The sequence below is a fragment of the Leptonychotes weddellii genome, chromosome 1 (assembly GCF_054177405.1).
Source record: "Leptonychotes weddellii isolate Sample4059 chromosome 1, ASM5417740v2, whole genome shotgun sequence".
Classification (NCBI taxonomy): Eukaryota; Metazoa; Chordata; class Mammalia; order Carnivora; family Phocidae; genus Leptonychotes; species Leptonychotes weddellii.
Genome location: NC_138369.1, coordinates 9,735,804 through 9,759,253, shown reverse-complemented (window position 1 = coordinate 9,759,253; position 23,450 = coordinate 9,735,804). Strand labels below are relative to the sequence as shown.

General features: G+C 48.2%; 1 protein-coding gene across 1 annotated transcript in view; it reads right to left on the bottom strand.

Moving 5' to 3' along the window:
- The window catches only part of LOC102740356 (NACHT domain- and WD repeat-containing protein 1), a 43,592-nt gene that overhangs the window by 16,457 nt on the left and 3,685 nt on the right, over window positions 1-23,450 (bottom strand). The window contains exons 2-5 of the mRNA XM_081805454.1: window positions 11,796-12,084; window positions 10,513-10,645; window positions 6,444-6,529; window positions 4,757-4,873 (exon numbers count right to left, since the gene is read on the bottom strand). Coding sequence (XP_081661580.1) covers window positions 4,757-4,873; window positions 6,444-6,527 — 201 coding nt within the window. The 5' untranslated portion in view covers window positions 6,528-6,529; window positions 10,513-10,645; window positions 11,796-12,084. The remainder of the gene's footprint in view (window positions 1-4,756; window positions 4,874-6,443; window positions 6,530-10,512; window positions 10,646-11,795; window positions 12,085-23,450) is intronic.

The window sequence follows — 23,450 nt, the reverse complement described above, 5'->3', positions numbered from 1 at the left end:
TTCTGCATGGAGCACTGGGTGTTATGCACAAACAATGAATCATGGAACACTACATCTAAAACTAATGATGTAATGTATGGGGATTAACGTAAGAATAATAAAAAAAAAAAAAGTGCAGGCTAGAGCCTCAGAGCACCTGCGCGTGAAGGTCCCTGAGAGCAAGGGACATCGGACAGGTACATTTTGAATCTGATCATGTACCAAGCATCAAAGAATCTTTTGCTGGGAAAACCCTCTGTGGAAGCTGACTGATGGCCCCCAAGGATAGCCAACCCTAATCCCTGGCCCCTGTGACACACCTTATATGGAAAAGGGTTGTGATGGTTATTTTTAGGTGTCAGTTTGACTGGACTGAGGGATCCTCAGATAGCTGGTCGAATGTGATTTCTGAATGTGTCCATGATAGCATCTCTGGAGTGAAGCCGATGGCCCTCCCCAGTGCAGGTGGGCATCATCCAATCCACCAGGGGCCCAAATAGGACCCAAAAAAACAAAACCAAAATGAAACAAAAAACGAGAAAAGATGAATTCCCTCTCTCTGCTTGAGCTGAGACATACATCTTCTCCTGCCCTTGGCCATTCGTGCTCCTGGTTCTTGGGCTTTGGGACTCAGATCGGGACTTGCATCTTCAGCCCCCTGATTCTCAGGCCTCAGGCCTACAACTGAATGACACCACCTGCTTTTCCAGTTCTCCAGCTTATAGATGGAAGATGGTGGAACTTCTCGGCCTCCATAACAGTGTGAGCCGATTCCTGTCATAAATCGTATGTATCTCGTATATCTCTCTCTGTATATTCTCTTGGTTCTATTTCTCTGGAGAACCACGACTAGCACCAAGGTCTTTGCAGATGTGCTTAAGTGAAGGATTTTGAGCTGGGGAGATTATCCTGGATTATCGGAGCCCTAAATGCAATCCCAAGAGCCCTTAATAAGAGACAGGCAGAGCGAGAGAAAACTACAGCTTCTCATATATAGGCACTGGCTTGTCCCAGAAATAGAGATGTGGTGGAGCTAGGGCCTCCATTGACCCCGCCCAAATCTCATGGTATGATGTGGTCCTGGGGGCAGGTGGGTCTGAAAGGTACAGGTGGACCCTGTCTTTATTTAGATTTAAGGATTGAGCTGAAGAAGAAGACACGAGAAAGAGTGCACTGTGCAGAGCGCCTTGCAAACAAAGAGGACAGGATGTGCAAAGGTCCTGTGGCAGGAAGTGGCTCCAAAGAGCTAGAGCAGGAAAGCCGGGTGGGGAAGGTATTTGAGGAGGGGGCAATGGTGAAACATAAGGGCATCCCTTGTGCTCATTTCAGCAGCACATACACTAAAATTGGAATGAAACAGAAGGCCATCCCCGTAGGCAAGATTTTGCAGGGGTTGGAGGTGATGAAGCCCTAAGACTTTTGTCTTTTTTTTTTTTTTAAGACTTTGGTCTTAATGCCAAGAATCCTAGGAGCCCCTCTCTCTGCTCCAACAGAAGGTGCAAACCGGAATGCTAGAGAATTAGGCTAGAGGAGGTCTAGGACACCGAGCCTGATGTCTTGAGTTTCCTCATCATAAAATGGAAGCAATCACCCCTCCCCTCTTCACCGGGTTGTGCCAGAATATTCCAGGGGTGTGCACCGAGGAAACTTGGATAAACAGAGCCTGTGATGATGGGAGGTTGAACAGGAGGCCACTCTCTGGGGGCCTTTCCCAGAACATCAGCCTTGGAGCAGTGAAAGAAGTTGGAGAAGCCAGCTGATCACAAATCACAGATCTTAGGAGGGAGACAAGATGGAAAATGCTCCTGCCTGAGGGACCAGAGCAAGAACAGGGAAGAGCTTTAAAAAAAAAAAAAAAAAAGGAAGAGCTTGAAGGAAAAAGGTCAGGAGCCACCAGGAGCAACTCTCTGGAGACGCTAGAGCTGCGGGTGGCCCAAGAGAGCCAGAGCCTCTGAAGGAAGTACCGTGGGGAGCCTTCCTCTGTTACTCTTGCTGCCTAATGACTTATTTACCAGAGAGACGCTTCTCCAAGGGCTGCCAACGCAGCTCTGATCTCCACGGGAAGACCCCCAAGTCAGAGCCACTGAAGGAGAAAGATGCGGCGACTCTCGGGGGACAGAGAGAGATGCCTGGTTCAAGAGGAAAGCAGGAAGCGGGTAGAGGTCACCTACCTGCCCAAGGAGCCCTTCTGGAAGGATGAGCAAGGTCTCCGGGCTAGTCGGGCCTGGGGGAAGCTCAGAGATCATCCCGTCCCCCATGCTACCTGGAAGCTGCGTTGTGCTTCTCACTGCCTGCAATTTGGGTTGCAAAATCGAATTCCTCCTGGAGTTTCATTTTTCCCCATCGCCCATTTTTCTTTAGAAAATTTCTTTCCTTTCCTTTTTTTTTTTTTTTGAAACTCCATGAAATGATCAATCGTTGGGCTCATTTGGAAAACTAAATTGGAAGATTGGGGGGGAAATGTATGAAGGAGATACACAGCAGGAGGGTAGAGCCCTCCAAACACTAGGATGCATTTTAAAGCAATAGTAATTGAAGCAGAGGGGTTCAAAGGGCACAAACTTCCAGCTATGAGATAAACAAGGACTAGGGATATATAACGCACAGCATGAGGACCATAGTGGATCCTGCTGTACATGTATTTGAAAGTTGCTAAGAGAGTGGCTCCTGAGAGTTCTCCTCACAAGGAAATAAACCACCTTTTTCTTTCTCTTTTTTTGTATCTATAGGAAATGATGGATATTAATTAAACTTATTGTGGTCATCATTTCATAATACATGTAAGTCAAGTCATTAACGATGCACATTGGAAACTTACACATTGCTGGATGGCAGAAACATCTCAATAAAACAGGGAGAAGGAAAAAAAAAAAAGGCAGCACCAACAGACAAAGAAAAACATAGAGCAGGGCGCCTGGGTGGCTCAGTTGGTTGGGCGACTGCCTTCGGCTCAGGTCATGATCCTGGAGTCCCGGGATCGAGTCCCGCATCGGGCTCCCTGCTCGGCGGGGAGTCTGCTTCTCCCTCTGACCTCTCTCATGCTCTCTCTATCTCATTCTCTCTCTCAAATAAATAAATAAAATCTTTAAAAAAAAAGAAAAACATAGAGCAAAAGACTGAAAACGGAAGTCTGACTCTATAGATCGAACTTCATACATAGTAAAGAAAGCTTCTCACACATGTTGGCCAGGTCTGAGTTTCTTTTGGGGAGGGAGGTCTCATCTCTAAGGCAGTACTAGACCCTTTGGCAGCGCTGAAAGTGTGCTCATCTGTGTTGTCTAATATGGTGACCAGTTGCCACATGGGACTATGAAGCCATTGCAACATGGCTGGTGGCCCTGAGGACCTGAAATTTGAATCCTACTCAATTTTCATTTATCTACCTTTATTTATTTATTTTTTTTAAATTTTTTTTTTTAAAGATTTTATTTATTTATTTGACAGAGAGAAAGCGAGAGAGGGAACACAAGCAGGGGGAGTGGGAGAGGGAGAAGCAGGCTTCCCGCGGAGCAGGGAGCCCGATGCGGGGCTCGATCCCAGGACCCTGGGATCATGACCTGAGCCGAAGGCAGTCACTTAACTGACTGAGCCACCCAGGCACCCCCATTTATCTACCTTTAAATTTGCCTCACGTGCTTTGTGGGTACTGTGCTAGACAGTGCGATTCTGAAGCCAAGCAGCCCTCAAATATTTCTATTTCCCTAGATAACAGCTTTTATAAGGGCGACCACCTTCTCCTACACTCTCCTTTGTCTCCAGGAGAGGTTCCAGAGGAGTTTTCTTTTTATTCAGAACTGCTCGAAGCTTCTTTGTGACTAAGGCGTTTTGGGCGAAGATACTTTCTTGACTTTTTCCCTCTTTACCTTTTAGGACAGAGGTCAGCAAACTTTTTCTGGGAAGGGTCAGATAGCCAATCTTTTCAGCTTTGCAGACCAGGTGGCTTCAGCCACAACTACTCGGTTTTGTGTGTGTAGCTGGGAAACAGCCATGGATGATAGGTGAACGAAAGAGTGTGGTTGAGTGCCAACAAAGCTTTATTTACCAAAAAAAAAAAAAAAAGCTTTATTTACAAAAAATGGGCCAGATTTGCCCCAGAGGCTGTAGTTTGCTGACCCCTGCTCGAGGATTTATGAGCTCGAATGTCATAGTTCTTGGATGTATCTGGAACTTGGTGGTGGAATAAATCAGGACAGCGGAATAGCATTTGCTGATCATAGCCCAAACCACTAATTGTGAGCTGGCGGTTATTCTGGGGACAGAGAGGGTGCTGTTGGGGTGGGAGGACAGAATGAATACCCTGGAACATGGAAAAACTGGTCCCACCTAGCGTCAGAGGAAGTTTGCCCTGAGGCAGGCTCTAGACTTCTCCCAACACCATGAAGCACAAGGGAGAAAAGAATTCCCAACATCCTGTGGGTTTCCATCCTTTCTGTGCTTTTCCAGGATCCCCACATTCCACACACATGAAGTGGATGAGGTGAGAAAGCTGGGGGTAGGTTCAGAGCAAATTCTAAGTTTCCTTTGGGCTTCTACCCTCTGCTCTCCAGCTCACCTGTCGCTTCCACTTGGCTGCTAATGTCTGGATCCCAGCTAGCTTGGTGGAAAATGAGTAGTGATCGATTAGCAATGTCTGCCATGGGAAGGCTATGGAGATTAGGTACCATAGAAGAAATGCCACCCACATCCCTCCACCGATGGGTTTGGCTAGTGGGTAGGAGCCATATATCGGGGATGGAATGAGAAGTAATCACCAACCCATCCCTCCCAAGAGACTCACAACAAAAGCGGGCCCTATGGATGTTTTCCGACACCGGTCGAGCTCCTCCAAGCAGAGTTCTGTGGTCATGTGGTCAGTGGCCTCAGTGTTCCGAATACCCCACCTCAGATCAACAACCTGGAGATTATAAGTGTTGGTGTGTCAGGGAGGTGGCAGAATGGATGATTTTTTTCAATTTCTTTTGACAAAGGCATAAAGTTTCTTTCAGTAATTTTTGACAGTCTCTCCCCAAAGGGGAGTGTCCAAATTGAAAGAACTTGAATGAAGCCCATAACCCCAGGGCTATCATGAGAAAAACATCAGATAGACCCAGATGGGGGGCATCCTGCAGGACGGCCAGTCAGCCCTCTCCAAGACTGTCAAGGTCATGAGCAACAAGGAAAGACTGTCTCAGACCAGTGTCAACCCCACTAGGTCCCCTGGACGAGGTCCTCGACCAGAGAGAGGACACAAACAGAAGAACCAGTGACATCTGAATGAGACTGGTTCATAGCAGCATACCAATGTCCATTTCTTAGTTATGACAAATGTGCCCGATGATGTAAGATGTTCATAATAGGGGGAAAACCGGGTGCAGAGCATATGGGAACTCTGGACTGTAGGCCACCTTCACATAAATCTAAATCCAAAATAAAAAGTTAACTTAAAAACAACATATCAGGGGCACCTGGGTGGCTCAGTTGGTTAAGCAGCTGCCTTTGGCTCAGGTCATGGTCCTGGAGTCCAGGGATCAGGTCCCACGTTGAGCTCCCTGCTCAGCGGAGAGTCTGCTTCTCCCTCTGACCCTCCCCCCTCTCATGCTTTCTCTCTCAAATAAATAATCTTAAAAAAACCCCAAAACAACAACATATAAAAAAAAATGTTTAAAGAACTTGGCCATATTCAGACTGTTCCTTCCTAAGTGAGGACATGTCCACACTTGTTCCCAGAGCTTTCTTTGCAAAGGAGGGTGTTTAGTTTGGCCAAAATCAGACTTGGCAAAGTCTCCTTGACAACCACATGCTTGCGGTCCACTTTCGCCTGCTTGCCTGAGGGGGGCCAGGCAGAATGGCTCAGTGTCTGATGATCGATGGCAGGCAGAGTCCAATTCCCAGCACTGCTTCTTTCTTAGTGATATAGAAACTACGATGCGTCTTATAATCGGGGGGCCTTTGATGGTATGGATCACTGTCACACAGGTCAAGGAGTCAGGGTCAACTGAAGCCAATGCTCAGTTGGCTTTCCCCATCAAAACATCCTACACCTGGATTGGTGCGAGAGCCATAGGGGCCTCTCTTTGGGGATTGCTGTCGACTCTGCCAGGCAGGTACACCATTAGTATTTCCGAAAAAGGCACCTCCCACTTCTGTGTACACCCCAAACACCCCACGGTCCTCTTAGACTCCCCCTGAAGCTGCCCCAGTCCGGGGAGGTCCAAGAGGGCAGGACAAACCAACAACGAAAGGCAGGTAAGTGGCATGCCCAAGGAGCAGGGTCCCAAGGCGGCCCCCCCTAGCACTGCCACACCTCCTGGGCTCCCCGAAGTGCCCGCGGCCATAATCCCTCCCCCTGCCTTTTTAGAGGACTTTCATCTCCACGGGGCATCACCAGTGCAGAGCCTCTCGGAGCCAAGGGTCCCGTGCGACTGGCAAACCCTTGGTCTCTAATTTCAGGACAGGGGACACCGAGGCAGGGAGGAAACTATTACCTCAAACATCAGCCCATGCTTTTGGCAGAAGGTTTGCACTTCGGGGAAGGCCGTGCTCTGCAGGGCTTCTCTCTCTGCATCCATATCTGCAAGGAACAGCATAGAGGATGTTAGCTGGAAGATCCCAGAACCCTTTCTTGCCCCCATGGCTCTGCTTTTAGCCTCATTTGTCCCCACTAAGGCTGGGGTCCTGTGGGGCAAATGAAAAGATACAAAAAAACATCAAGAGGTAAACCGGAGAGGGCCTTTCCTGGTATTAGTGCTAAAAATCCCACATCCCAGGAAACTCCTCAGTCCCAGCTAACCAGGATGGTTGGTCAGCCTAACTTAGGGTTGCCAGATAAAGTACAGGATGCCCAGCTGCATTTGCGCTTCAGATAAGCAACGAAAAACTTGATAGCATAAGTATATCATGTTCCGTGCATTTGGACACCTGTGCACATCTGATAAGCCCAGTTGAATTTGCATTCCAGATAAACAACAATTCATCTGTTAGCATAAGTATGTCCCAGGTCATGCACGTACTATTTGGGAAATACTTATACTAAAGGATTATTCATTGTTTATCTGAAATGCAAATTTAACTGATGTCCTGCTTTTGCTGTTCTGTTTTGTTTTGTTTTTTGCTTTTGCTTTTGCTAAATCTGGCAGCCCTACCCGGGGTAAACCTGGATTCTAAGACCTTCTGCACCACTAACTTCACTGTGTGGCCCAGTGCCAAGGGTCAGGCTATTCTCAGTTTCCCCCCTCTGTAAAACGGGGGTGATGCTTCTACTTTGCAGGGCCGCAAGCTCCCCAGAGTCAAACGCTTCTGCTTGTCTTGGTCATGGCTAAGTTCTTAGCACTCAACACAAGTGCTCAATAAGTGTTAGTTGAGCTACTGAATCTTACAAGTAAAAGCACCTAGCATGAGATAGACGTGGAAGAAATGTTTATCTTCTCCCCCCTGGTCAGGGGGAGGTCATCGGAGGGTTCAGGGAAGGACTCCCAAAGCTGTTGGCACAAAGAAGCCATCCGGGCCCTGGGACGGGAGCTGACCTGGGTTCCAGTCTTGGCTGTGCCTCCTACCCCATGCTCTTCCCATGCCTAATGCATTCCACAGGTTATTCACATCCGTCCATAAAGTATTTATTGGGAAGTTGCTCTATGCTCAGAACCTTGCTTAACCACTGCGGGCACAGCGGCAAGCAAGACATAATGGGGATGATGCCCTGTGCTGGAGCCGGCCCCCACTGGCTTGGAAGAGCCGAGTGCTAAATCTTCAGGAATTTTGTGAATTCACATAGCCACTACGGACAATTAAATCATTGGAACTTAAGATGGAAAAGGCAGAGATGGCAAATGCGCAAAACGCATCACTTCGTGATTATTTAATGGCATTTGACTGTGAGCTCTGTTCTGGAGTTCGGTCCTGGCTGCTGATTTTGTATCAGGGCAAATATTAGAGGAGGTTGAATTACTGCACATCTCTGCCTGCGTGTTCGGGAAGTCCCATCGACAGCTCGAAATTGACCCTGGTGGAAGGATTTACACCACAGAAATGGGTGGACGGTACAAATCGGGTGTTTCGGTGTTTTTCGTTTTGTTTTGTTTAGATTTGGGGGGACAGGCTCGTAAACACCCTGCTAGCATACTACTGTCCTTGCCCCCACAGGGCTCGCAACCTGCTCGGAGGAATCAGACATTAAATACACATACCCCTGACCACAGTTACGGGGCCTGGGGCTTCAAGGGTCCCACGACCTGCTGGAGCTCAGGGTGACCACAGCACGGGGATGAGGGGAGGACCCTATGAGATCAAGATGGGACATGAGGAGGGTCGGGTCATGCAAAGCCTGCTGTCTGAGGGGTTGGGGGCGAACGGCTCTCACACTCTTTAAGCCTGGCCTGTAGTGCATTCATCATAAATGTTAGTTGCAGTATGGTTTGTCACTCACAGCAGCTCTATCCAGTCAGGCTGTCAGCCTGACTTATCGAGGAGGAAACAGGGGGTCTAGGAGGCTCCCCCTCACCAGTTCCCATGTGGGTCACTGGCCAGGCTGCATTCTTATCCAGGTCTCCTAGAGGACCCTATGAGCCATGCCCTGGCCACCTCGCCCCTCCCCAAGAGTACCTGCTTGCCTCTAACCCCCCAGCCCTGCCCTGCCCTGCCCCTTACCCGAGACTGTGGAGCTGATGAAGATGGCCACACTGTTGGACAGAGGTGCTGGGAGGGGGCCTGCCTGACCCTGGAGAAGCCGCCGGCAGGTGCCCGGGCTGAGGGGGCCCACGCTCATGCTGCCTGTCCACCTGGATGACGCTTCCCCAGCATAGGGCCTGGGACTCAGGGACCTCAGGCCAGAGGCCAGGTGGCCTTTCTGGGAGGGCAGCCAGGCAGAGCCTTCTGGAATGGGGCGTCCATCTCACCCCTTTGGTGCCTTGGAGTCCCCGCCACCTCCAGCACCCCTGGGGAGCTGAAGCCACTGCTCCGCACTGCTCTGCTTGGTCTGCAAGCACTCACGGGGGGTTGTTGGACAGTGGCTTCCCAGCCAAGGCCCCTGGATGTTGGTTCCTCCAGGCTCTGAAGCCTTTTGCCCCTCAACCAGCCAGCTCCTCACGCCAAGAGCTCAGCCGTTGCTACAGCAACTACGGTTTCCTGGAGCCCAGCATTGGGGCCTGGGGACCAGCCAGCCTCTGGAACACCTAGGTCTCCTGGGGATCCCTGAAATTCGAGCCTGGGCCCAGGTGCGCGGAGGGAAGCTGTCAGATGCTGGGAGTCGTGCCAGTCCTGGTGGGGCAGGCCAGAAGGACAAACACAGTGGAACCCCCACCTCCTGCTGCACTCACTGTCCCCTCCAAAGGTGGTCCAGACACTGCGTGTATATTTGAAAAAATTTTTTTTAATTTATTTTTTAAAGATTTTATTTATTTATTTATTTATTTGAAAGAGAGAGAATGAGAGAGAGAGAGAGAGCACATGAGAGTGGGGAGGGTCAGAGGGAGAAGCAGGCTCCCCGCGGAGCAGGGAGCCCGATGTGGGACTCGATCCCGGGACTCCAGGATCGTGACCTGAGCCAAAGGCAGCTGCTTAACCAACTGAGCGACCCAGGTGCCCCTGCGTGTACATTTTAAACCAGCAGTTCTCATCAGGGGCATATTCTGCTTCCCAGGGGACCCTCGCACACTTTGGTTGTCACGACGTGGGGGAGGAAGAGCTGCTGGAGTCCAGTGGGTAGAGCCCGGGGATGCTGCTCAGCCCCCTACGATGCACAAGACGGCCCCACCAGAGAGGGTTATCTATCCCTGAATGTCAGCAGTGCCGAGAAACTGAGGAACCAGCTTTAAAGCAACTCAAGCCAGATCTCCTTGCCTGCAGGAGACGTGGAGCCTGAGGATGAGAAGGGAGATTAGCAAGTCTCCAGGGGCAGTTCGGGACCTACCCATATCAAACTGAGACGTGCTCTTTGAAATAATCCCAAAACACTACTTGTGACAACATGAAGAGACCTGAAGGGCATTATGCTAGGTGAAATAAGCAGGACAGAGAAAGACAAATACTGTAAGATCTCACTTCTACGTGGAATCGAAAAAAGCCAAACTCATAGAAACAGAAAGTAGAGTGATGGTTACAGGGGAAAGGGGGTGGGGAGATGGAGAGATGTCAGTCAAAGGTTACAAACTTCCAGTTACAAGATGAATGAGACCAACCCAGGGATCTAATGCACAGCGTGGGGGTCACAGTTAATACTGTATTCTATGCTTGACAGTTGCTAACAGCATTGATCTTCAAGGTTCTTACCATGAAAAAGAAATAGTAATGAGGTGCGTGTTGGAGGTGTTAGCTAAGGCCACTGGGGTAATCATGGTCCAAGATAGAAGTGCATCCAATCAACATGTTGGCTACCTTAAACTCACACATTCGCCGATTATCCGACAATAAATCCGGGGGAGAAAAATTAACCAAAAACATGGCCTCTATGATCAGGGAAAGACCTTCTCATTATCTGACCTTATTGAAAATGCCCTGGTGATCTGAGTCCCGCCCACCACCTCTCCACAGTAACGAACCGCAGACAGAAGGAAAGCGTACCTGGGTGTCCACGGGCCTGGTTGGGATGCTGGCTCGTCCATCGCTGTCCTGGAGGAGTTGAGCAAGTGGCCTCTCTCCTGGGACATCAGCCACATCGTCTGTGAGATGGCAATGAGAACCGCTCAAGGATGGGCTAGGACCAGGAGAGAAAGGCACTCCCCTCAGGATCAGCACATAAGGGAGCATGATGAGCCTGAAAACCAGAACGAATGCCAAACGTACCCACGATGGCCCCCCGTGTGAGCGAGGCATTTGGGAGTTGGGAATGCCAAGTCCCCACTTTACATACAGGCACTTGAAAAATGGTGGTATCAGTTCAACCAAACAGCTCGAGCTTCTTGATACCTTTTCCTTCTCTGCCTCAACTTCCCTTCCCTGCCTCATTCACCCAGGAAAAGAGTCTGCCTTTAAGGGGTCCCCAAGACCCCCCCCTCAGATTCGAGCATTCGTTAGAAGGACTCAGAGAATTCGGGGAAGCAGTTCTCATGGCGAAGGTTCATTACAGTGAAAGGACAGAGATGAAGGGCAGCCAAGGGAAGAGGCGTGCAGGGCTGTGTCTGGCAAACGCTGGGCTTGGGCTTCTAGTTGCCCCCTCCCAGCGGGGTTGTGCAGGCAGCACTGGATTTTCACAGCAACGGTGTGTGACAACACGCTCGGAGGATTGCCAGCCAGGGAAGCTCACCGGGGCCTTGGTGTCCAGGTTTGTCCTGGGCATTGGTCACACAGACACAGCTGACTTCAGAGTCCAGCTCCCCCCAGAGCTCCTCCAGAGTGGATACCACAAGGCCCAAGGTCCCCACTAGAAATCACATCGTTAGTATAGACTCTTTGGGTATATTCCGAGGCCCCCAGGTAAACAAACAACACTCCTATCGGGCAAGACATTCCAAGAGCTTGGAGGGCACATCCTGGGAGCTGGTCAAGGGCCAAACCTTTCATGTGCAGGGTGTGGAAAACCCAGGCCTGTTAAATGAAACTTTCCTGCACAGACCTGAAAAATGTTGTACCATAATTGACTGTCACCATTTTACAGATGAGGAAAACTGAGAATCAGAGTGAGAACTTTTTCACTAGCCTGGAAAGGTAGGGTAGGGTTGGGGAGTGAGTGCTGGTCTGCCCCCTTCTTCTCCCCACCCTGAACCCTCTCATGTCATCCACTCCTCGGCTTAAATGCTGCTTCCTAAGAGGCCCTCCCTGATTGTCCCATTGCTCAATGACCACCCCCTACCCCCGAGTCACTCCCAATGCCATCACCCTGTTTTAATTCTCTGTGTGGTACTCACCACCAGCTGATACGTTTCTTCTTGCTTCTTTACTGCTTGTCTCTCCACAAGAACATGAGTTCCATGAGTGCAAGGACTTTGTCCGCCAAGGTCGGCATGCTTGGCACATAGTAGGTGCTCACTAAATGATCGTCCCATCAACGGGCTCATCCACAACTGTCCATCTTCCTTGACTCCTATTTGTCACCGCAGGCAACTGAACAAGACTGGATTTCCCCAGGAAAGACAGAGGCCCCTTGCCGGGCCTGCCTTCTGATGTTTCTTGGGGGCTCTGGCCTCCCTCTTGCTCCTTTCCGTGGTAGAAGGGCCAACTTAAAATTCTCTGGGGAAGTAGGCTGGAGAAGAGAGTTTTCTGGGTGCAGCGGTGCCCGGAAACCAGGCCCCCGGCAATCCTAGAAACTTTTGTCTTAGGTACTTCCCAGGTCTCTCCCTGCCAATTCGCCCGGCAACCGGGAAAATGAAAGAAATTGTGTGGCTCCTGGGCCCTGGCTTAGCTGGGCACTTAGCCAGACTCGATGGTTAACCATTGTGTGCCGGGCTAATACACTCATCACAGTGGAGCCCATTTGTTAAGGGTCCGTGAGGTGCCAGATGGTTGGCATCCCACATGGACAGTGTGCCCGGGAGTCAGATATTGTGATCCTGTCCCACTGATGGAAAAAAATGAAGTCCAGATAGATGAGGCCCCTGGCACCAGCCACTTGACCTCTCTGGGCTTAAGTTTTCTTCACGATCTCCAGAGTTGGCGAGACAACAAAATTCCCTTACAGGGTGAGCCCAATGCCATGCCTGGGGCATGCGAAGGGCCCATGAAATGTTGGCCATGATTAATTATTATTATTTCCAGGCTCACCCAGAGTCAGGAATCAGAGCGTCCAATGTCGATGTCCCCGCAAGTGTTAAATGAAGTCTAAGTTTCCAGAGCAGGGTTTCTCAACCTCAGCCCTGCTAATATTTGGGGCCAGAGCACTGTTTGTGGTGGGGTGTGCGTGTTGGAGGAGGTCATCAAGAACACGTGACTGCAGATTTGACCCACCAGCTGGACCTGGGCAGTGAGAGGCTCGCCCTCCCCATCCCCTGTCCTTGGAGTGTTCACTCCACTGGCCTTCCCCGGGCTAGATGCTCCCAAAGGACACAGCCTTGACATAGTGATGTGGTGTTAAGAGCATCTGGATGGTGTATGAGACTGAATCCAGTTGAGGCCTCTATAGAAATGTTAAGATTCTGGCTGGTAGATGTGGAGATCTAATTGTCCGTGGCCAATCAAGACAAGCCTGGTAAGTAAGTTCCCTTGCTTATCAAACCTGCCCCACATGAAATGGCCTGACTTTCTTTGGTCTTGCCCTGCCCTCCCAGTATGGGGGCTGATTTCAGATTACATACAGGGAGGCTCCCGAGGAGGTAGCAAATGACAGTGTTCACTGTAGAATGCTGAGCAGCATCCCCGGTCTCCACCAACTAGAAGCAAGTGGCACCACCTCTCCCGATCACAACAACCAAAAATATCTCCTGACATTGCCACGTGTCCCCTGGGGAACAGAATCCCCACCTCCACCCTCTGGTTGAGAATCAGGGCTCTATCATGTAACTATATTCCTGGGACCATCATCATGTCATTATATGATGAAGAATTCTTAGCTTCAGGTGCTAATATAACATACGGTCTCTAATTCTCCCTGTGACCTGGGAGCTTCATTTTGCTACCCTGGCTTACCAATGATGAAAATAAGCTTCGGGGTGGGGGGCACCTGGTTGGCTCAGTCAGTAGAGCATGCGATGCTTGATCTTGGGGTTGTGAGCTCAAGCCCCACGTTGGGTGTAGAGATGACTTAAAAATAAAAAAAGAGGGGCGCCTGGGTGGCTCAGTCGTTAAGCGTCTGCCTTCGGCTCAGATCATGATCCCAGGATCCTGGGATCGAGCCCCGCATCGGGCTCCCTGCTCCGCGGGAAGCCTGCTTCTCCCTCTCCCACTCCCCCTGCTTGTGTTCCCTCTCTCGCTGTGTCTCTCTCTGTCAAATAAATAAATAAAAATTAAAAAAAAAATAAATAAAAATAAAAAAAGAAAGAAAGAAAATAAACTTCAGAGAAATTCAGCAATTTGCCCAAGCTCCCTTGGCAAGGGAATGACAGCGCTGAGCCTCAAAACCCAACATTTGTCAGCTACATAGGAATCTGTAGGGATTAGAGAATTCTTGGCAAAGTTTTTAAAGTGTGATGATGGTATCGTGGAAAGGTTTTTGTTTTTATTTATTTATTTATTTATTTATTTTTTTTTAAAGATTTTATTTATTTATTTGAGAGAGAGAATGAGAGACAGAGAGCACGAGAGGGGAGAGGGTCAGAGGGAGAAGCAGACTCCCCGCCGAGCAGGGAGCCCGATGCGGGACTCGATCCCGGGACTCCAGGATCATGACCTGAGCCGAAGGCAGTCGCTTAACCAACTGAGCCACCCAGGCGCCCTGTTTTTATTTTTTTAAGAGTGTATTTATCTTTTAGAGATGCATAATAAAATATTTATAGAATAGTAAGATTTCTAGAATGACTGGGATTTGGTTTGGAAAAAATAATCCCAGATGGCAGGGTGGATGGGGTAGGATTGGCCAGGGGTGATAGTAATGGGACCTGGAGCTGGCGGTTCATTATACCATTCTGCCTTTGGTGTTTCAAATTCTCTGCAGTAAAAGTGTAATATATTATTCCAACCCTGCTTTTAGGGGATAGTTATAATGGTCATTATGTGTTGGGTAGGGGCTGAGCCCTAGGCGAAGGGACTTCCACATCTTCTCTGCCTATCATTCCCATCTTAAAGAAGAGGGATCCCGGCAGAGAGATGTTAATGACCTCAATCAAACCCTCTGCCTGGAAGGAGGTGCCTGGGCTGAGGATGAGCGGGGAAGCGGCGCCCCCTGGAGGTCAGCGCGGGAGCTGCCGCGTGAATGGGCAGAAACCGCTTGTGCGCAGGGCAGAGTGGGAGAGGCAAGGAGAGGAGCTGGGTGGCCCGAGGTGCTATATTTTGGGGGGAGGGCACACACACACAAAAAGCCCCAGCAATAAAAATAAATAATATTTTGTCATTTTTATGGTGATAAGCGTGTAATATTTTAAGACAATATTTAGAAAAATTAAAATCAATGCAGAGAAATCCACAGTGAATGAACTATCACAATCTTAAATACAGTGAGGCAAGTGAGGTGAATATACACATGCAGGGTTGGATCCCGTTTTCATTAAGATTTTCATGTTTTAGGGGCGCCTGGGTGGCTCAGTCGTTAAGCGTCTGCCTTCGGCTCAGGTCACGTGGGATCAAGTCCCACATGGGGCTCCCTGTTCAGTGGGGAGCCTGCTTCTCCCTCCCCCACTCCCCCTGCTGTGTTCCCTCTCTCACTGTGTCTCTGTCTGTCAGATAAATAAATAAAATCTTAAAAAAAAAAAAGATCTTCATGTTTTGTTCAGGCACGGATTTTTTTTGGTGTGGATTTTGATTTTTTTGAAAATATTACTTTAAAGTATTATGTACCTGTAAATCAAAACCACAGTGAGATAGTATCTCACACCTACTGGGACACCTATAATCAAAAAAGTAGAAAATAAGTACTGGCAAGGATGTGGAGGAATTGGCACCCTCGTGCAACCGCTGGTGGGAACGTAAAGTGGTGCACCCGTTACAGAAAAGAGCTTGGCGGTTCCTTGGAAAGTGAAACATAGAATTACCGTATGATGTGGAAACTCCATTCCTAGGTATCTACCCAAGAGAACTGACAAACAAATCCTGTACAAGGATGTTCAGAGCAGCACTAACCAAAAGAGCCAGACGTGAAAACAACCCAAATGTCCATCGATTGGTAAATGGATAAACAAAATGGGATCAATCCATACGATGAAATGTTACCCAGCCATAGAAAGGAAGGGAGCGCTCACATATGCTACAATGTGGCAAGAACCTAGAAGACACTGCGCTGAGTGAGAGAAGCCAGTCACAAAGGGCCACAGAGTGTATGATTCCATTGATACGGAACGTCCAGAATGGGCAAATCCGTAGACACAGAAAGCAGATTGGTGGTTGCCAGGGGCTGGGGGAATGACAGCTTATGGGGAATGGGGTATCCTCTGGGGCCATGGAAATGTTCTGGAACTAGACAGAGGTGATGGTTGTGAATGTATGAAATGCCACCCAGTTATGCACTTTAAATTTATTTATTTTAAGATTTTATTTTTTTATTTTTAATTTATTTTTAAAGATTTTATTGTTAAGTAATCTCTCATCCAACGCGGGGCTTGAACAATCCCGAGATCAAGAGTCGCATGCTCCACCCTCTGAGCCAGCGAGGCACCCCTACAATTATTTATTTTATGTTACATGAATTTTACCTTAATTTTAAAAATGGATTTATTCATTTTGTGTTTTTTTAAAAAAATGGATTCCAATAGGAAACAAATATTTATCTGGTCGTCACTGGTGTTTTGGATGCCCCTGCAAGTATTTTGCCCCAGGTAAGTGCCTCTCCTAGGTCTTGGCCCAGCTCACAACTCCTAGGTGCGTCCGCTGTTATCATTCCTGGGTTACTGATGGGGAAGCTGAGGCCCCTGGCCACACAGCTAGTAACTGTGTGTAGTAAGAGCGTAGTAACTGGAGTGGTATTTGAAACCAGGTCCCGTATCATCTGTATTTCGAATTACAGGAGGGTCCAGAATGGTCCCAGTGGAAATCGGCAGTTGGCCTCATTTTTGCCCACTGGTTCGGTAAGTTTTTGGGGGTTACAGACCACACACTGCAACATCCTCGATAAAAGCTCTGGACCCTCTCCTAGAAACTGCCATGGACGCACAGTTTCGCTTAAGTCCCAGGAAGTCTGGGGAACGTCGAATTCCTCCTGTCCTTGATCGGAACCGGGCCAATGAGATCTTGGTTGAGAAGCTCAAAGTCAGACAAATACTCTGAGATTCAGCCATTTAAGAAGAACCAAAGGCGCAATTTGTTAGTAAAGAGACACTCACCTGCAAGCAGAAGAGACATATTGCCAAGCACAGCTGTCACCTCCTGAGCGTTTATATGTGCCGAATAAAAGGACCGTTCATAGTGGCTGCCTCTGGGACGGTGGGTTGTAGGGGAGAAGAAGTAAGTCTCTCTCTCTCTCGATCTCTCTTTTTCTCTTTAGGCATTTCTCTGTAGTTTGCATTTTTAAGAACCAGACTGTATTATTTTTATAATTTAAAAAAATCTGAGGGGCACCTGGTGGCTCAGTTGGTTGAACGGCTGCCTTCGGCTCAGGTCATGGTCCCAGCGTCCTGGGATCGAGCTGCGCATCCGGCTCCTTGCTCCGCGGGGAGCCTGCTTCTCCCTCTCCCTCTGCCTGCCGCTCCCCCTGCTGGTGCTCTCTCTCTCTCTGTCAAATAAATAAATAAACTCTTAAAAAAAAAATCCGAAAGCTGCACAAACAAAAATCTTTGCTTTTATAGGGCGCGGAGAGCAGTGCATCCCTTCAGGAAACAGTCTAGGATGTTCGGTGAGGACATTTATGTGACAATCCAATAGCACGTGCCCGTCTATGTGTCCAGACAGAACCAGCCTCCTCACTCACCCACGTTGTGGTTTGTTCCAGGCCCATCATTCAGGGAGAGGTTCCTCTTGGCATTTTGTCTCCTGGGTATATCTGTTTTCCCGAAGCTGCCATAAACAACGGGAATGGATCATCTCCCAGATCTGGAGACCAGAAGTCTGATAGCAAGGTGGCAGGAGGGTTGGTTCTCTCTGAGGGCCGTGAGGGAGGATCTGTTCCAGGCCTCTCTCCTGGGCTGGCAGCTGGCTGTCTTTTCCTTTGTCTCCATGTTGTCAGCCTTCTGTGCATGTCTGGATGCCCTAATTCCCTCTTCTTACAGGGACAACCATCATATTGAGTTAGAGCCAACTCTAATGACAGCAGTTGAACTCTTTAAAGGCCCTCTCTCCAAATGAGGTCATGTTCTGCAGTACCGGGGGTTAGGACTTCATCTCGTAAACTTTGGGGGGGGGCGCGCAATTCAACCCACAACAGTGGGTGTTTTACTCACACATGGTTGTTAAAGTGTAAAGTTGGATATGGGCCCCAATGGATCCACATTGGGATTTATTTATGGCAACCCTATTAGTATCCCACCTGGATCTAGGATTCCCAGTGAGGGAGATATGCCATCTCCATGGAAACCCAGAGATCCTTCCAAGAGATAACCACTATGAACAGTCCTTGTATTATGCACACATAAACACATGTGGGGAAAAGGTTTTGTTTGTTTTGACCAAACTGGAATCATACCACACGGTCCGTTTGACACCTTGCTTTTGTCACATAATAATACAACACAGACACCTTTTTGTGGCAGTCTCCTGGAGATCTAGTTCATTCATTTTAATGGCTGCATAGAATTCTATTGAGTGGATGGACTGTAATTTCTTTATCCAATCTATTCTGAGTCCTGAGGCATGAGAATCAGAGGGCTGAGGTATAAGCCCCGATCTGAGTCCGAAAGCTCGAGAACCAGGAGGGTTGATGCCCAAGGGCAGGAGATGTATGTCTCAGCTCCAGCAGAGAGAGGGAATTTGTCCTTCCTCTTTTTTGTTTTTTTTTAAAGATTTTATTTATTTATTTGACAGAGAGAGAGAGAGAGAGACAGTGAGAGAGGGAACACAAAAAGGGGGAGTGGGAGAGGGAGAAGTAGGCTTCCCCCCGAGGAGGGAGCCCGATGCGGGGCTCGATCCCAGGACCCCGGGATCATGACCTGAGCTGAAGGCAGACGCTTTACGACTGAGCCACCCAGGCGCCCCTCTCTTTATTGTTTTTGATGAATTGGATGATGCCCACTGACGTTGGGGAGGGCCATCCACTTCACTCAGTTCAATTCAGATGCTAATCTCTTAGCATTAGACACCATCCCAGACACACCCAGAAATCATATTTAAGAAGCTATCTGGGCATCCCTTAGCCCAGTCAAGTTGACACCTACAATTAACCATCACAGTGATGGCATTTGGAAATAGGGCCTTTGGGAGGTAATTAGGTTTAAATTATTGGATCAAGAGGGTGGGCCCATCCTGTTAAGATTAGAGTCCTTATAAGAAAAGGAGGACAGAGAGGAGAAGCCATGTGAGGAAACAGCAAGAAGGCGACTGTCTACAAGCCAAGAATTGGGCCCTGACAAGACACCAAACCTGCCGGCACCTTGATCTTGGACTTCCAGCCTCCATGCTGCGAGAAATAAATGTCTGTTGTTTAAGCCACCCAACCTTTGGTATTTTGTTATAGCAGCCTGAGCAGCCCGAGACATGGAGCTTGCTGCATACCAGGTCACATCATGTTGGAGCCCAGACAGGGCCTGGGGGTTGGATTCCTGGGGCTGTCATAACTCAGTTCCATGAAAGAGGTGGCTTAAAACAACAGAGATGGCTTCTCTCTCAGTTCTGGAGGCCAGATGTTAAAATCAAGTTGTCAGCAGGGCCACACTCCTTCTGAAGGCTCTAGAGGAGGATCCTTTCTGGCCTCTTCCACGTTCTGGTGCTGGCTGTCAATCCTTGACGTTCCTTGGCTCTGTTATCACATGGTCTCCTCCTTATATCTGAGTTCCAACTTTTTCTCTTCCTGTAAAGACACCAACCAGTCATATTGGGTTAGGGCCCAACCTGGTGGCCTTATCTTAACTCAATGACACCTGTCAAGACCCTATCTCTAAATAAAGTCACATTCACAAGTGCTGGAGATTGGGACTTAACAGCCCTTTTAGGGGGACACAATTTACCCCATAATGGGTGAGTGCACGTCTTTCAGATATTTTGTGTGACAAGATGGGAAGTACATATAAAGCCCTTCTATTGAGACTTAACTTCAGTGGCCATCTCCTGGAGAAGCACTTGAATGAAGGTTGGGATCTTTTTTCAGGGAACATCATTTTCATTTGAAATGTCTGACCCACCATGATTCAGACTTGGCTGTTTGGCAGACATTTTCTCAAAAATGAACAAAATGAGCCTGTCACTCCAAGGAAAACAACTCAGTTCTGTTGCCAATTCAAGCTTTCAAGGGAAAATAAGAATTTTGGAAAACCTACACCTGCTGCTATGAGCTTGACTGCTTTCTGATACTCAAAGAAAGGCTTTTCCGATAATATCAGCAGTGATTTTAATGACTGGGACATTCTGATATTGAATAATGCAATGTGACAACCTCTGCATCACCAGAACCAATATTTTCCAAATGATCAATGCATGATGTTACAATCAACATAGGAGATCCATTCAGAGTGCAAGACCGATGGATAGCTTTTAATGTAACCAAGTGTTGGGGGTTGCCTGGTGGCTGCCAGAAAGATATACTCAAGTCCTAACCCCTGGAAACTGCAAGTGTGATCTTATCTGGAAAAGTCTTTGCAGACATGATTAAGTTAAGGCTCTCAAGATGAGATCCGCCTGGATTACCAGATGGGCTGTAAGCCCAATGATGAGTGTCTGTATAAGAGAGGGAAGAGAAGAAGGCACCAGCAGAGAGGAGCAGAAGGCTATGGGACAGGGAAGGCAGAGATTGGAATGATGGAACCACTAGAAGCTGGAAGAAGTGAAGAAGGATCCTTCCCTAGAGAGGATGACATGTGCAAATGCCTGGGGGTGAGAGAACGTGCTGTATTCTAGGAATTGCAAATATTTTGGTGAAGTTCAATATTAGATATAATGAATTTAGATATAAACTATAAGAAATATGAAACTAATAATACCACATATGTTAACTAAATTGAATTTAAATAATTAAAAAAAAAACTACAAGAAATAATGATGGATATCCATGTACCCACCACCTAGCAAACTTTTTCTATAAAGGGCCAGATAGCAAATATTTTCAGCTTTGCAGTTCAGACAGGCTCTGGCTCCGCTATTCAGCTCCACCACTGTAGCTCGAAAGCAGTCATAGACGATACCTAAACAAATGGGCACGAATGTGTGCCAGTAAGACTTTATTTCTGGACATTGAAATTTGAATTTCATATAATTTTCACATATCATGAAACAGTCTTCCTTTTTTTTCCCCCCAGCTATTTAAAAAAAATGTGAATCTATTCTTAGTTTGAGGGTTGATCTAGCTTAAGAAATAGAATATTTCCAATATTTGAAAGCTCCCTGCACCCCTCTCAGTCGGTCATCTGTCTCTCTCTCCTGACAAAGGGCAGCCTTGATCTTGTATCTTGTGTTCACAATCTCTTAGCTTATGTGATGGTTTTACCATATAAATACATATCCTGAAATAATATATCATTAGGTTTGTGTGTTTTTGGCTTTCGTATAAAGGGGAACAATGCCGTAGGTATTCTGATGCAACTTGCTTTTTACACTCAACGTGTTTTTGAGATTCATCCATGCCCTGGTTTGCTCATTTTTACTGCTGTATGGTATTCTGTCATATGAAAAGCAATTTGTCCATCCTCCTGCTGTCGATGGACATTTGCATTTGTTTCCAATGTTTTTTCATTAGAATTTTCTGGAACATTCTGGAAGGGTTTGAGGCAAAGTTGGAGGTGGTCACACTGATGGGTATAGAAAAGGACCCCCCCGCCCGCTACTTGTCAGGCAGGGCTCAGTTATAATAAGAAGCAATGGATTGTGGCTTAGATGGATGCACAGATGGAGAAACAAGCTGAGGTGGTTAGGTGATACCCACCACCACACAGTAATCATGGGTATGGCGGGCAGCCTCTAAGAGAGCCCCTGATCACCTCCACCTCCCTGAGGCACAATTTTTTTTTTTTAAGATTTTACTTATTTATCTGAGAGAGAGAGAGAGAACGAGCGGTGGGGGTGTGGTGTGAAGGGAGAGGGAGAAGCAGGCAGCCCCACATGGGGCTTGATCCCAAGACCCTGAGATCATGACCAGAGCCAAAGGCAGACGCTTAACTGACTGAGCCACCCAGGCGTCCCTCCCTGAGGGGCACTTTTATGTTAGCCTTCTCTCACACTGCCCTAGGGTTAGTTGGTGTGACCAGAAGAATATGGCAGGAGAAGCGGGATGTCACTTTGAAGATCAGGTTATAAAAGACTGTGGTCTCCACCTTGGGCACTGTCTTGAATGCCTGTGTTCTCGCTTGGATGGCTCACCCTGGGAGAAGTAGCTGCCACTTTGTGAGAGGCGCTGGGGTGAGGACTGGAGTCTGTGTCCATCAGCCAATGAAGAGCTGAGGCCTGGAAGAGCTCCGGGAGGGGTTTTGGAGGTCCATCCTCCCTCTGTGGTTAGGCTTTGCAGTGACTACTTCTCTGTGAGAGACTGAGCTGGAACTGCCCAGCTGAGCCACTCTGGGATTCCTGATGTTCGGAGTCCATGTGAGATATGAAACGTTTGTGGTTTTAAGCGGCTACAATTTGGGGTGTTTTGTTATGCAGCAACAGCTAACTGATATAGAACTTAAACCTTTCAGTTCCTTGTCTAGGCCCTTATAGGATGCCCTGCCTCTCCCAGTCTGAGTCTGCCTGCCTTTTTCCCACAAAGAGTCTTTAATAACCATTTCCTACCATTTTCGGCAGCACAGGCACACCCTCGGGGGCTCTTGTGCAGCCCACAGAAGGGATGATAAAGGTGAGGCTCTAGACCACAATCACAGTGAGGGACTGGGCAGCCAGGAGGGAATCTACAATACTTGGTGGAGCAGGGGGCCTGCAGATGTATGTCCTCCCAACCGGTCCACCCAGAGATTCCTTGGAGAAGGGTTTTCCAAACATCCCACCCTATGTCCATGCTGTGGTCTTTGTCTGGAACACTTTTGCCAACATCTTTTAATCCTCCCTGTGTATTTTAAGGACCCAGACAAATTTCTCTCCTCCAGGAAGCCCTCCTTGACCCTTCACGACCCCTCTGAATCCCCCATGGCACTTCCTTCTGTCTCTCGGGGAACTTCTTGTGAGCAAGGCTTGGGCCCTTGCATCTCTGTGACCCTGGGGCACAGCCCAGGGACAGGCACACTGAGCATCAGCAAGTGTTTGTTGAATGAACATGCCTGCTCCGATGTTATAGACTCAATATTTGTACACCCCCCTACCCCTAAACTACATATGTTGAAATCCTAATTCCCAATGTGATGGTATTTGGAGGCGGGGCCTTTGGGAGGTGATTAAGGTTAGATTAGATCGGGAAAGAAGAGCCCTCATGATGGATTAATGCCCTTATACAAAGAGAAGAAGACACAGGATCTCTCTCTCTCTGCTCCCCACCATGTGAGGATACAAGGAGAAGGTAGGTGTCCACAAATGAGGAAGAGAGCCCTCACCAGACATGGGATCTGTTGGTCCCTTGATCTTGAACTTCCCAGCCTCCAGAACTGAGTGATGTCTGTTGTTGAAGCCTCCTGGTCTATGGTAATTTGCTGTAGCGGCCTGAACTAAGACACCTGATTATGGTCTGCTTTTACTGAGAAAACGTGGACTCTTGAGGGATGGTCAGATGTCTATTGGTGGCGTGGCACAGAGTTTAATACAGCCCTCTTGGCTGTACCTAGTTAATTGTACTGTTCATTTCTTCTATGATTTATCAGATTTTTAGAGTTAGAAAGCGTCTCAAAAATCATCTAGTCCAGGGGGGGCCTCAGTGGCTCAGTCGGTTGGCTCAGGTCATGATCCCGGGGGCCTGGAATCGAGCCCCGCATCGGGCTCCC